General features: G+C 40.4%; 1 protein-coding gene across 1 annotated transcript in view; it reads right to left on the bottom strand.

Moving 5' to 3' along the window:
* LOC124776913 (filamin-C-like) overlaps positions 1 to 12165 on the bottom strand; it is a 542943-nt gene that overhangs the window by 247278 nt on the left and 283500 nt on the right. The window contains exons 7-8 of the mRNA XM_047252124.1: positions 5171 to 5326; positions 4905 to 5033 (exon numbers count right to left, since the gene is read on the bottom strand). Of these exons, the coding sequence (XP_047108080.1) occupies positions 4905 to 5033; positions 5171 to 5326 (285 nt within the window). The remainder of the gene's footprint in view (positions 1 to 4904; positions 5034 to 5170; positions 5327 to 12165) is intronic.

Here is a 12165-nt window from a genome sequence, read left to right as displayed (position 1 = left end):
GGACTGTGATACAATATCCACAGTCAACGACCATCTCCAGGAGTTCTGGGAACTGGGGTGATGCAAGACTTTTTTTGATGTTTGTATTTTTCAATCAAACAGTTTCATAAGATCAGCCAAGGAAAAAAAGGAGAAGTGACAGGAATAAACACTAAAATTAAATCCACACTGAAAGATATGAAAGTAAATTAGAATATATATTTATGATTAATGTGTATATAGATAAAGAAATACTGTGTATATAAAATTAAATGTAGTTATATTTTATGTATTTTAAAGTGGCTCATAATGCCTTTCAATTGGTTTTGCTAAATAAAAAAAGATATTAAGTCAAACTTGTGAATATTTTATTTTGTCTTAAATTTTCAGTTTATTTTCTAAGTTTTCTCCTTGGAATGCATGTATTCAAAGGTCCTGAAAAGGCCCTAATTTTCAGATCAGGAAAAGAGTGGGAACTGTAGAAATATTGGTACCCATTCAATGCACATCCAGATGTCAAGTAAGTGCAGAAAATTGCACAGTGAACCTAATCAGTATTGTGATTTGAGAAAACTCATAAAACACAACTAACAATATTGGTAGACACCTATATTGTCTTACTGTGTTGACCACACACATTGCAGTCGGTCTTTGGCCTCACCAATCAGCCTCCTCCAGCACCTCGGTCCATGTATTCTTCTTCAGACAGCCCCAGCATACTCATATCCTCTCTGACCTGATCAATCCATCAGAGTCGTGGCCTTCCCTGTGGTCTTTTGCCTCTAATATCTTCCTCCACTACCTGCCTGATGATCTTGCCTTCTCGACACATTAAGTGTCCATTCCACTTCAGTCTTCTTCCTTTGATCACTGCCACGGTGTCCATTGACTTGTAAAGCTCCTGCAATTCATGGTTTTTCTTCTCCTCCATTCATCTCTGTCCTTTACTGGCTCAAAAATATGTTTGAGGATGGCACTCTCAAATGTCAAGAGGTGTCTTTCCATCTTTTGGGTGATGGTCCAGGTCTCTGCTCCATATAAGACTACAGGTTGTATTATTGTCTTGTATATCTCAGTCTTTGAGGATCTCGATAGATGTCGGGACTTAACAGCTTTCCCAGAGCGAACCTTGACCTGTTTCCTACTTGTATTCATGTGGTAATTTTTTGGTCTATCTCGTTTCTTTCACTGAGTATAGCCCCAAGATTTTTAACGTCTTTTACCCTTTCAAAGACTTTGTCCTCCATCTTCAGGTGTCTGTCATCGTTTATTCTGCTAACTACGAGGTATTTTGTCTTATCCATATTCAACTTCAGGCCTGCTCTCATTGCCTCTTCCATTAAAGTTCTTGTCATCTGAACCAAGTCTTGCTCTTTCTCTGCTATTAAAACTACATCATACGCATAGGCCATTCTTCTTGCCAGCTGTATTGCTGTCTCTAGGCTTGCTACCTTTCTCAGGGCTCTCTCCAGTACCATGTTAAACAGGAGAGGGGAGAGGCAGTCTCCTTGTCACACTCCAGTCCTCACCTTGGACTTCTTTGATATGTTTCCATTTACTTTCACCATGCATGTTGTCTCCTGGGTGCACATCTGTGTCAGTTTTATAAGTTTTCTGGGAACTTGAGCCCTTTCAAGTTCTTGCCATATTGCTTGTCTGTTCACACTGTCATGTGCTTTTTGGGAGTCCACAAAAGGCAGTGAACATTTTTGCAGAATTCCCAGCTCTTTGCTAGCACTTGCTACATTGTATGTAAATGGTCTTTTCCTTTCTGAAACCTGCTTGTTGGAATCCCAGTACTTTTTTGACATGTGGTGTTAGTTGCTTCAGTTACAACATGATCGAGATCTTATAAGCTGTACATAGTAGTGTGATTCCTCTATAATTGCTACATCTCATTGGGTCTCCTTTCTTTACTATAGGGCAAATGACGCACTCCTTCCGTTCTTCTGGGGTCCCTTCCTTCTTCCAAATTAAGCAGATTAAGTGTTATAGCCTCACTTGTAGAGTATCTCTTCCCTCCTTCAGCATCTATGAAGGTATGCCATCTATTCCTGCCGCCTTCCCCCTCTTCAGCAGTTTTATGGTCGCTCTTACCTCTTCCATGCTTGGTAGTTCATACTCCACCAATGGTACAGTATCTCTGTTTTCTCTATAGGATTCTTCTTCTTCATTTTGTGTTGTAGCACTCATGGTGTTGACATCCACATTCAGGAGGTTTTCGAAGTAGTTTTTCCATTCCTCCACAGATTTCATTTCATCTTTGATTATCTGTCCTTCTTGACCTCTGATTAAGTCAATCCTTGGATCGTATACTTTCTTGAAGAACCTGACTGTCCTGTAAAAGTCTCTTGTATTTCCTACTGTCTGGTCTTCTTCTGCCAGTTTTATTTTACTATTTATGAACTCTCACTTTTCTGTTCGAAGGACTTGTCTTGCTTCTCTAGCTGCTTCCATGTATCTCAACTTTGTTCTTTCATCCTGTTCATTTGCCATCCACAACAGTTTTGCTGCTTTACTCTTGGTGACTGCATCTCTACACCTATCATTAAACCATCCTCTGCTCTTCCTCCTTTTCTACATTGGTTTCAGCACCTCACTTACAGTATCTTTTAAAACTATCTTGATTTTCAACCAAAACTTTTCAACATCATTTTCATCTTCTTCTTCAATGGAAGCAATCCTGTTTCCAATTTAGAGTACATATCTTTCCCTGATATGGTCCTCTTTCAGTAGATCTGCATTTATTTTCTGGTCTGCTTCTCTTCTCCTGCTGTTACCGCTTTCTATTCTCTCTTGTTTGGTTGTCACCACAAGGTAATGGTCTGATCCTATTTCTACACCTCTTTGAGATTTTACATTCTGGATAGCACTTCTCTGTCTAGCATCCACAAGTCTGTGGTTTATTTGGTTCTGAGTCTCTTGGATAGGTGACTTCCATGTTATCTTATGAATGTCTCTGCGAGGAAAGTAGGTACTCATAATTATTAAGTTTTTTGAAGCTGCCAGATTGCCTAATCTCATTCCATTGTTGGCAGAGGAATCATGCAGACTGTGAAGGCCAGCATAAGGTCTCAAAATATCTTCTCTTCCTTCTTTAGCATTGGCATCACCAAGGAAAATCTTCACTTCGTATGATGGTGCATCTTGATACACTGATTCTACGTTTTTGTAGAAACTGTCTCTTTCCCTGTCATCTTTATCTTTTGTATGTGCATGGAATGAAACCAGAGTTATGTTGTAGAATTTTCCTTTTATTTTTATCCACCACATTCTTTTATTAACAGCCTTGAAGTCCATGTAATTTCTCCTTACTCTGTTGGCTACTCCAAAACCCACTCAAAACTGATGTTTACCTTCTTTATTTCCACTGTAGACATAGCTATACCACTTTTCTTTATGCATTTCTTCTCTGTGCCATCTCATTTCTTGCCGAGCCACTATGTCTAGCCTGTACCTATTCAGTTCTTCATCAAGGACCTTCACTTTTCCAGATGAGAATAGTGTTTTTACATTTCAGGTGCCACACTTCACTCTATGTTTGTTCTGTAACCTCCTGGCATTAACCTTTGACTTGCTGGGGTCGTTTCCATTGTTCAGTGCCAAATCTGAGGCTATTTCTTGGTGTTTCATAACAATCATCTTTTTTTATGGTGTCGGGGTGTTGGCCCCACACCCAACTGCCAACCTGGAGGACCAGGCTGTCCCATTTCACCTGGAACACCACCTTTGACCTGTCTGGTTTGGGAGACCCTACTAGTAGCAAATTCATCCCCCAGCCTAGCTCTCAGGATCAGTTGACCATGCAAGCCCCACCCCACCTACACTGCCTCTATTACCCAAAATCAAATCGAGAATTTTGGAGGGAGTGTATCAGAAGTGAATGTTTCTAAAAAAGAGAAAGGACTAACAGTGAACTCACCAGTGAATGTGAAACTGACTACTCAACCATCTCCCTATGATAGAGATATACTTCCATATCCTCCAAAGTCCAAAATACTGAGAAATGTGTTGAGTGATGAATTGTTTACCACTTAAAACAACCATCACTGACTCCTGCCAGGCCTTTGCTCCTGGCTTTAGCTTACTGAAGTCCATGAGATTAGCCTCGCTTTGAATCTGAACATACGGATCTGGCATTAGTGCTTCTTTGTTCTTAAATAAACGCAATACACTAAACTAACACCGAGCTCCCTTACGCAGGCTATGCTTTTGTCAAGCACTATGAAATTACATAAGGTACTCTCGAATGTCTTCTCATGCTGAAGATGACAAAGCTGCTGTGAAACCAATTGTTAAAGCACAGCAGAGTGTATTGTATGCGGTGCTGCGAGTGGTGTTCTGTGACACCAACGAACTGCTGCATTTAGCAGTTGTCGATTAAATTAAGAAGAGTGATTCTGCTACAGTTGTGATACTCCTCATAGCCAGTCTGACAACAATACTTCAGAGCAGTGTGCTCACTATTTGTAACGAGAATGATTCACAAACAATTGAAGTCCATGCTCCATAACTGTGAGTCAAGTATTACACTTTCTAAAGAGAAAATGGTAAACACTATGGTACTGTTCACTACGATTGGCAATGTAATGTTACAATTGGCTAAACAAGAGGTTTATGTGGAATTGTGGGACATCACTTCTAGAAGTGTATAAGAATTCTGTAAAGAATAAGAACTCCAGAGTCCACAGTGAGGGGGAGGGGGGGGGGGGCACCAATGGTAACAATGAGTAGACAAAAAATGAAAAAATTACCTCAGTGCAGTAGTTTACTGTGCAAATAATAGTATATAACTAAATCAGAAATAATATAATGATATACAACAACAGTGCACGAAGAAAAAATTTCATCTCACTAGACAAAACTTTTTCTTGCATAAAAATGCTGTGACCATCTCTAAGCATGAAGCATCACTTCATAATTACCAGAACTTCCACTATAGAACCTATAGCACACGGGTCCATTCCTGGGAATGAAATCTTGGTAAGTTCTGGAGCAGCTCGGATGTTTATGGGGCAACCTCTGACAACTTCACCTTCATTGTATACAATCAGCTGCAAATGCAAAACAAGATTGTAGGTTACAGTAACAGCAGTGGTTTGCAAAACATTTTCAATTATTCAAATATCATTACAAAGTTGGCAATAAGGTTCACCATCATCATTTTAAGCATCTCACATTTGACATTTACCTTATGCATTCCTACTTCAGTAGGTACAAATGTGCCTTTCCCACCATTTGGATTCAGTGTCAGTCTGCATTCCACTTTCCCGGAAGGGCCCAACACTTCTGCTGTCACTTCCTTTGGGTTCACATCAGTTGACAGGAAGTCAAGTTTGAAATGCAACTGAAATACAAGTAGTGAAAAATCAGGTATTTCAGATTTATTTGTTTCTACTAGATAAAACTTAAAAGATATCAACAATCCAGGAAAAGATGGATTGCTACTTACCATAAAGAGTACACACATCAGGTTGTAGACAGCCACAATTAAAAGACATTCACATATAGCTTTCAGCCACAGCCTTCATCAGCAAACACACAACATTAACATTCATATTCACACACACACACTATATATATATATATATATATATATATATATCTAAAAAGAAAGATGATGAAACTTACCAAACAAAAGATATATATATATATATATATATATATATATATATATATATATATATATATATATATATATATATATATCTAAAAAGAAAGATGATGAAACTTACCAAACAAAAGATATATATATATATATATATATATATATATATATATATATATATATATATATATATATATATATATATATATATATAAAAGGATGCACACCTCATGCACACATGACCGGCAACTCCAGCATCTCGGGCCAAAAACTATATGTGAGTGTCTTTAAATCGTGCCTGCCTTCAACTTGGTGTGTCCTTCGTAATTTCAGGCATATTTTATGTTACTACTACTTTTAGTTTATCTTTTCTTCGTATTTAATTTTTTCACACTCTTTTATGTACAGGAGCTAACTATTGCTCGACCATTTCTTATTTCATTTTAGTAAAACAATAGTTCTGTAATCAAAAAATGTGAGAATTTCACCATTGATTACACTTTCTAGCATTTACTTCTTCCACCACAAATAGTGAAATTATTCAGACAGTTAAAGAAGTTGCAAATTTAATTATGAAGGGTGACTTCAATTCAGTAGTAGGAAACAGAAGAGAAGTGGAAATAGTAGAACATGGAAAGAGAAAGAATGCTGTTCAGTAGAATTCTGCACAGAACAAAATTTAATCATTACTATCTCTTGGTTTACAAATTATATACACATCATTTAAGAATTCCATATACACGGAAGAGACCTGGGGCCACTGGAAGGTTTCAGATAGAGTACAAGTATAATGGTACAACAGATATTTCAAAATTAGATTTTGAACCATGAGAGACATCCAGGGGCAGATGTGGATTCTGACCATAATTTATTGATTATAAACTGCAGACTAAAGCTGAAGATGGGAATATGGTAGGAAATTAAGGAGGAAGTGACAGATAGACATTAATGCACAGCTTTGAAGTTTAATATCCCAATGCCAATTAGATACACAGCATAATCAGTTATCAGCATTGACAATTGATAAGTGGACTCATGCCAGGCAAAAACAAGAAGATAGGCATCCATCATACCAGCAGAATTGAGAAAATGGATAAATAGCACAAGGGAAGCAACATGACCCCGTGTCCTGGTACCATAGGCATTATGGTGATCAGGGCATAAGTTGCACAGCTCTTTCTGGATTCCCAAACAGCCTCAGCAGCCTGCAGTAGATTGCAACAGGCCACAACTTTCCTCAAGGGTGCCAGATTATAAATGAAGGTACATCACAGGTACTGAAGAATCAAAGTTAATTAAGACACAGTATTCAAGGTTGTACAAGTTATTAATGACAGGCTGAGTAGATATGCACCAAGCAAGTCTTGCTTGCTCACCTTATTGCACCAGCTGTATGTAAGAGACAGAGAAGCAAACCATTGCTATATGATTGACTCAAGTTCTGATGTAAGTACTTATATGCTACTATACAAGCAGAGTAAGAACACAATGACAGGTCACCTTAATGTGATCGTGAAGTGATAGCTGATCTGGGTTTCTGTAAAAAGTTACGAGTGGAAGTTCATGCTGGCGAATGTGGTTGAGTTGGTATTGGGAGCAGATCTTATTCATCAGCAAAGGCTGGAGATTTAAATCCATTAGGATAGAGATTAAAATGAACAGTGAGGTGATCACAGGTAGTATAGGCAGAGGTGCTTACCTGTACTACTATCTCACCCCATAGCTCAGTTATACCTGAAACCAGACAGGGAGATAGTAGCCAATCTGGTAAGGTGCTGCATGCCAGGGTGCACCATATTGAGACAACATGTCTCTCACAACAACCACATAATTCTGTGGATTTTGTTAAACGCCTTGATAGCTTCAGGTTGGATGAGTCAGATATCATGTGAGTTTTGGCGTCGTTTCCTTGTTTACGAGGGTACCCCTCCGAGAGTCACTAGAATTAATTAGTCAGAAGTTTGATGAGAAGACCACTGAACTTTTTAGGCATGTCTTGACTTCCACGTATTTTCTTTTTAATGGAGAAAACTATGAACAAACGGAGGGTGTCGCCGTGGGTAGCCCACTCTCACCAGTGGTAGCGAATTTATACATGGAGAACTTCGAGGAGGAAGCCCTCTCGTCATCCAAATGGAAACCTACTTGCTTTTTCCGTTACGTGGACAACATGTTCGTCATTTGGCCACATGGTATGGATAAACTCCTTGACTTCCTTACAAATCTAAACTCCATACACCCCAACATCAAATTCACTATGGAGACTGAAACGGAGGGTAAATTACCTTTTCTTGACGTCTTGGTCAAGAGAAGGGCTGACGGCACCCTAGGTCATGGGGTGTATCGGAAGATAACGCACACTGATCTGTATTTGCACACTGACAGCTGCCACCACCCTTCACAGAGGAATGGGGTACTTAAAACTCTAGTACATAGGGCACGCACTATCTCTGACGCAGAGAGTCTACCCCAGGAATTGGAACATCTGAGAACTGTATTTCAAAAAAATGGGTACTCAGAGTGGCAGATTCAATGTGCTCTCCGCCCAACTACTACAGCACAACCTGTGGAGATGAATGAAATCATGAGCGAGGAGGTAGGCACAGCGTTTATTCCATATACAGGCGCACTCTCGGGGAAAATCGCCCGCATTTTGAAGAAACACCGGGTCGGAACGGTGTTTTGTACTTCAAATAAAACTCGTGCACTGGTGGGGAGCACCAAAGATGACCTCGGTTTGAGGAAGGTCGGCGTGTACCAGATTCCATGTCAATGTGGCAAGTCGTATATTGGTCAGACGATGCGTACCGTCGAGGATCGATGCCATGAACACCAGAGGCACACTCGACTGATGTATCCCGGCAAGTCGGCGGTCGCCAAACATTGTTTGTCGGAAAATCACACTATGGAGTACGAACACACGAGGATTCTGGTACAGACGTCGAAATACTGGGACAGCGTTGTTAGAGAGGCCATCAAAATTCGCACCAATGACGACCTCATAAACCGTGACTTTGGCTATAATCTTAGCAAGCTTTGGAACCAGCGATTGGGTTAATCGAGAGTAAATCGAGCAAACGTACAGTTGTGACAACCACGGCGGACAGAGCCATCACTCCAACATCACCTCAGACGCCGTCGCAATCTGTTCCACCGCGCGACCGTGGCGCGGGGCGCGAACAGCGGAGGGAGCGCGCCGCGGGCGGAGGGTATTTAGATTGGCCGCCACCACGACCGAACCCAGTTCCCTCTGAGCAGCCATAGCATACGGATCTCCGTACCAGCACGTTCCGTACCGTCAGTTCACCTGATGATGGTGACATGTACGATCACCGAAATATCGTGCCCGTTGGACACGGTAGACTGGCAGTACACCCGTGGATATTTTGATTATCAAATACGCCAGGAGAAACTCAAGAATCATATTATTTTGTGTATTGTGCTTAGACCCACACCCAGACCGTTCATGTCTGAAATGCTATGAAGAGCATTTTTTTACAGTATCCATAACCTCACACAAACCCAGCACAAAAACCAATGATGGAGAGGCTGGTGTGGGCCAGTACAAAGAAAGAATGTCACCAGTATGCAAGAACATGTGTAGCCTGTCAGCAGTGTGAAGCAGCCAGGCACATACAGGAGGCAACTGGAGAATTATCAGAGATAGCAGGGTGTTTCTTCCAGGTCCACGTAAACGTAGTGGGTCTGCTACAGCCATCAGAGGGGTCCCGTTACATATTTATACCAGTAGACAGATACACTAAATAGACATAGGTGATTCCTAGCAGTGACATCTCAGCAGACATAACAGCAAGGAGCTTTTCAAAACCCAGGATTTTCCATTTTGGCTGTCTAACTCATGTCACAACAGATCCGGGATGACAATTGGAGACAATGCTGTTCCTTGATTGTCCCAGTTGTGCAGTTCCCAACACCACCATACAACCAGCTACCATCCTGTAAGCAACAAGATGGCAGAATGCTGGCACAGAACATTAAAGGTCACACTTCTGTGCTTTGGAAACAGTTGGTCCTCTGCACTGCTGCTGGTCTTATTGGGCCCCCACGCAGCTTGTAAGCCAACCATTGGAGAATCAACAGCAGAGATTGTTTATGGAGAAACATTACGCATGCCATTGGAGTTATCTTATCATTACAGCAACTATCAGTGGAGAAAAAACTCATATTTTCTGCAAAACTACCATATCTGCTGCAACAATTTAAACTCAAAATTTCCAAGCTATGCCCTTTACCAGCATCCAGATTTTGTACATAAGGACCTTAAAAGATGCTCTCACATCATGTTAAGAACAGACACAGTGCACCACTGTTACAACTGCCATATTTGGGCCTTTCGAAGTACTAAAATGTGATGAGCACTGAAAAGCCACTGAAAGTGTCGCTGGAGCAGGTCAAACTGGCACATTTGCTACAACAGATATCCCCATATAGCATCAGGAATCCAATGCCTCGACGTCAGGGGCTTCCAGTCAAAATAGTATTGGAACTGAGCAAACCACCCTGGTATCAATCTCAGCTTGCTGCACAAACCCTCATGTAGCCACAGAGATGCTAGCAGTCTACCCACCGCTCTACCATGGGGAGGCTGTGTGGGAAGCATAGACTTTTAAAGTTTAAAAGTGCTTATATTTGTACAAGGGCGATGTACTTGAGGACAATATTATGGAAATGGAAGAGGATGTAGATGAAGATGAAATGGGAGATACGATACTGCGTGAAGAGTTTGACAGAGCACTGAAAGACCAGAGTCGAAACAAGGCCCCCAGAGTAGACAATATTCCATTGGAACTACTGACGGCCGTGGGAGAGCCAGTCCTGACAAAACTCTACCATCTGGTGAGCAAGATGTATGAAACAGGCGAAATACCTTCAGACTTCAAGAAGAATATAATAATTCCAATCCCAAAGAAAGCAGGTGTTGACAGATGTGAAAATTACCGAACTATTAGCTTAATAAGTCACAGCTGCAAAATACTAACACGAATTCTTTACAGACGAATGGAAAAACTAGTAGAAGCCAACCTCGGGGAAGATCAGTTTGGATTCCGTAGAAACACTGGAACACGTGAGGCAATACTGACCTTACGACTTATATTAGAAGAAAGATTAAGGAAAGGCAAACCTACGTTTCTAGCATTTGTAAACTTAGAGGAAGCTTTTGACAATGTTGACCGGAATACTCTCTTTCAAATTCTAAAGGTGACAGGGGTAAAATACAGGGAGCGAAAGGCTATTTACAATTTGTACAGAAACCAGATGGCAGTTATAAGAGTCGAGGGACATGAAAGGGAAGCAGTGGTTGGGAAGGGAGTAAGACAGGCTTGTAGCCTCTCCCCGATGTTGTTCAATCTGTATATTGAGCAAGCAGTAAAGGAAACAAAAGAAAAATTCGGAGTAGGTATTAAAATTCATGGAGAAGAAATAAAAACTTTGAGGTTCGCCGATGACATTGTAATTCTGTCAGAGACAGCAAAGGACTTGGAAGAGCAGTTGAATGGAATGGACAGTGTCTTGAAAGGAGGATATAAGATGAACATCAACAAAAGCAAAACAAGGATAATGAAATGTAGTCTAATTAAGTCGGGTGATGCTGAGGGAATTAGATTAGGAAATGAGACACTTAAAGTAGTAAAGGAGTTTTGCTATTTGGGGAGCAAAATAACTGATGATGGTCGAAGTAGAGAGGATATAAAATGTAGGCTGGCTATGGCAAGGAAAGCGTTTCTGAAGAAGAGAAATTTGTTAACATCCAGTATTGATTTAAGTGTCAGGAAGTCATTTCTGAAAGTATTCGTATGGAGTGTAGCCATGTATGGAAGTGAAACATGGACGATAAATAGTTTGGACAAGAAGAGAATAGAAGCTTTCGAAATGTGGTGCTACAGAAGAATGCTGAAGATTAGATGGGTAGATCACATAACTAATGAGGAAGTATTGAATAGGATTGGGGAGAAGAGAAGTTTGTGGCACAACTTGACCAGAAGAAGGGATCGGTTGGTAGGACATGTTCTGAGGCATCCAGGGATCACCAATTTAGTATTGGAGGGCAGCGTGGAGGGTAAAAATCGTAGAGGGAGACCAAGAGATGAATACACTAAGCAGATTCAGAAGGATGTAGGTTGCAGTAGGTACTGGGAGATGAAAAAGCTTGCACAGGATAGAGTAGCATGGAGAGCTGCATCAAACCAGTCTCAGGACTGAAGACCACAACAACAACATATTTGTTCTTTGGGTTTTTTGATCTAGTTACTGATTTTTGCTTTGTTAGAAAGTTCTGTATTTGCTTGCAGTTGTTAAGTTGCATTTTTCAAACTGTGTAAATTACAAACCATTTAATTCAAATGCTGGTGAACCACTGAATTATTAACATGTGGATTATGGAGAAAATCTATATACTTAAATGAACTGGTGAGAAAAGGAATTTTGGCACAACTTGACTATATGAAGAGGAATTGTCAATCTGGTACTGGAAGGAAGTATGAGGGATAAAACAAAATATGGCCAAGACTGTAACTCTACGAGTTATCATAATAATGGTCCATTAACGGTAAGTCTAA

The sequence above is a fragment of the Schistocerca piceifrons genome, chromosome 2 (genome assembly GCF_021461385.2).
Source record: "Schistocerca piceifrons isolate TAMUIC-IGC-003096 chromosome 2, iqSchPice1.1, whole genome shotgun sequence".
Lineage (NCBI taxonomy): Eukaryota > Metazoa > Arthropoda > Insecta > Orthoptera > Acrididae > Schistocerca > Schistocerca piceifrons.
Note: the sequence above shows the minus strand (reverse complement) of the source record. Positions and strands in the feature narration are given on the sequence as shown.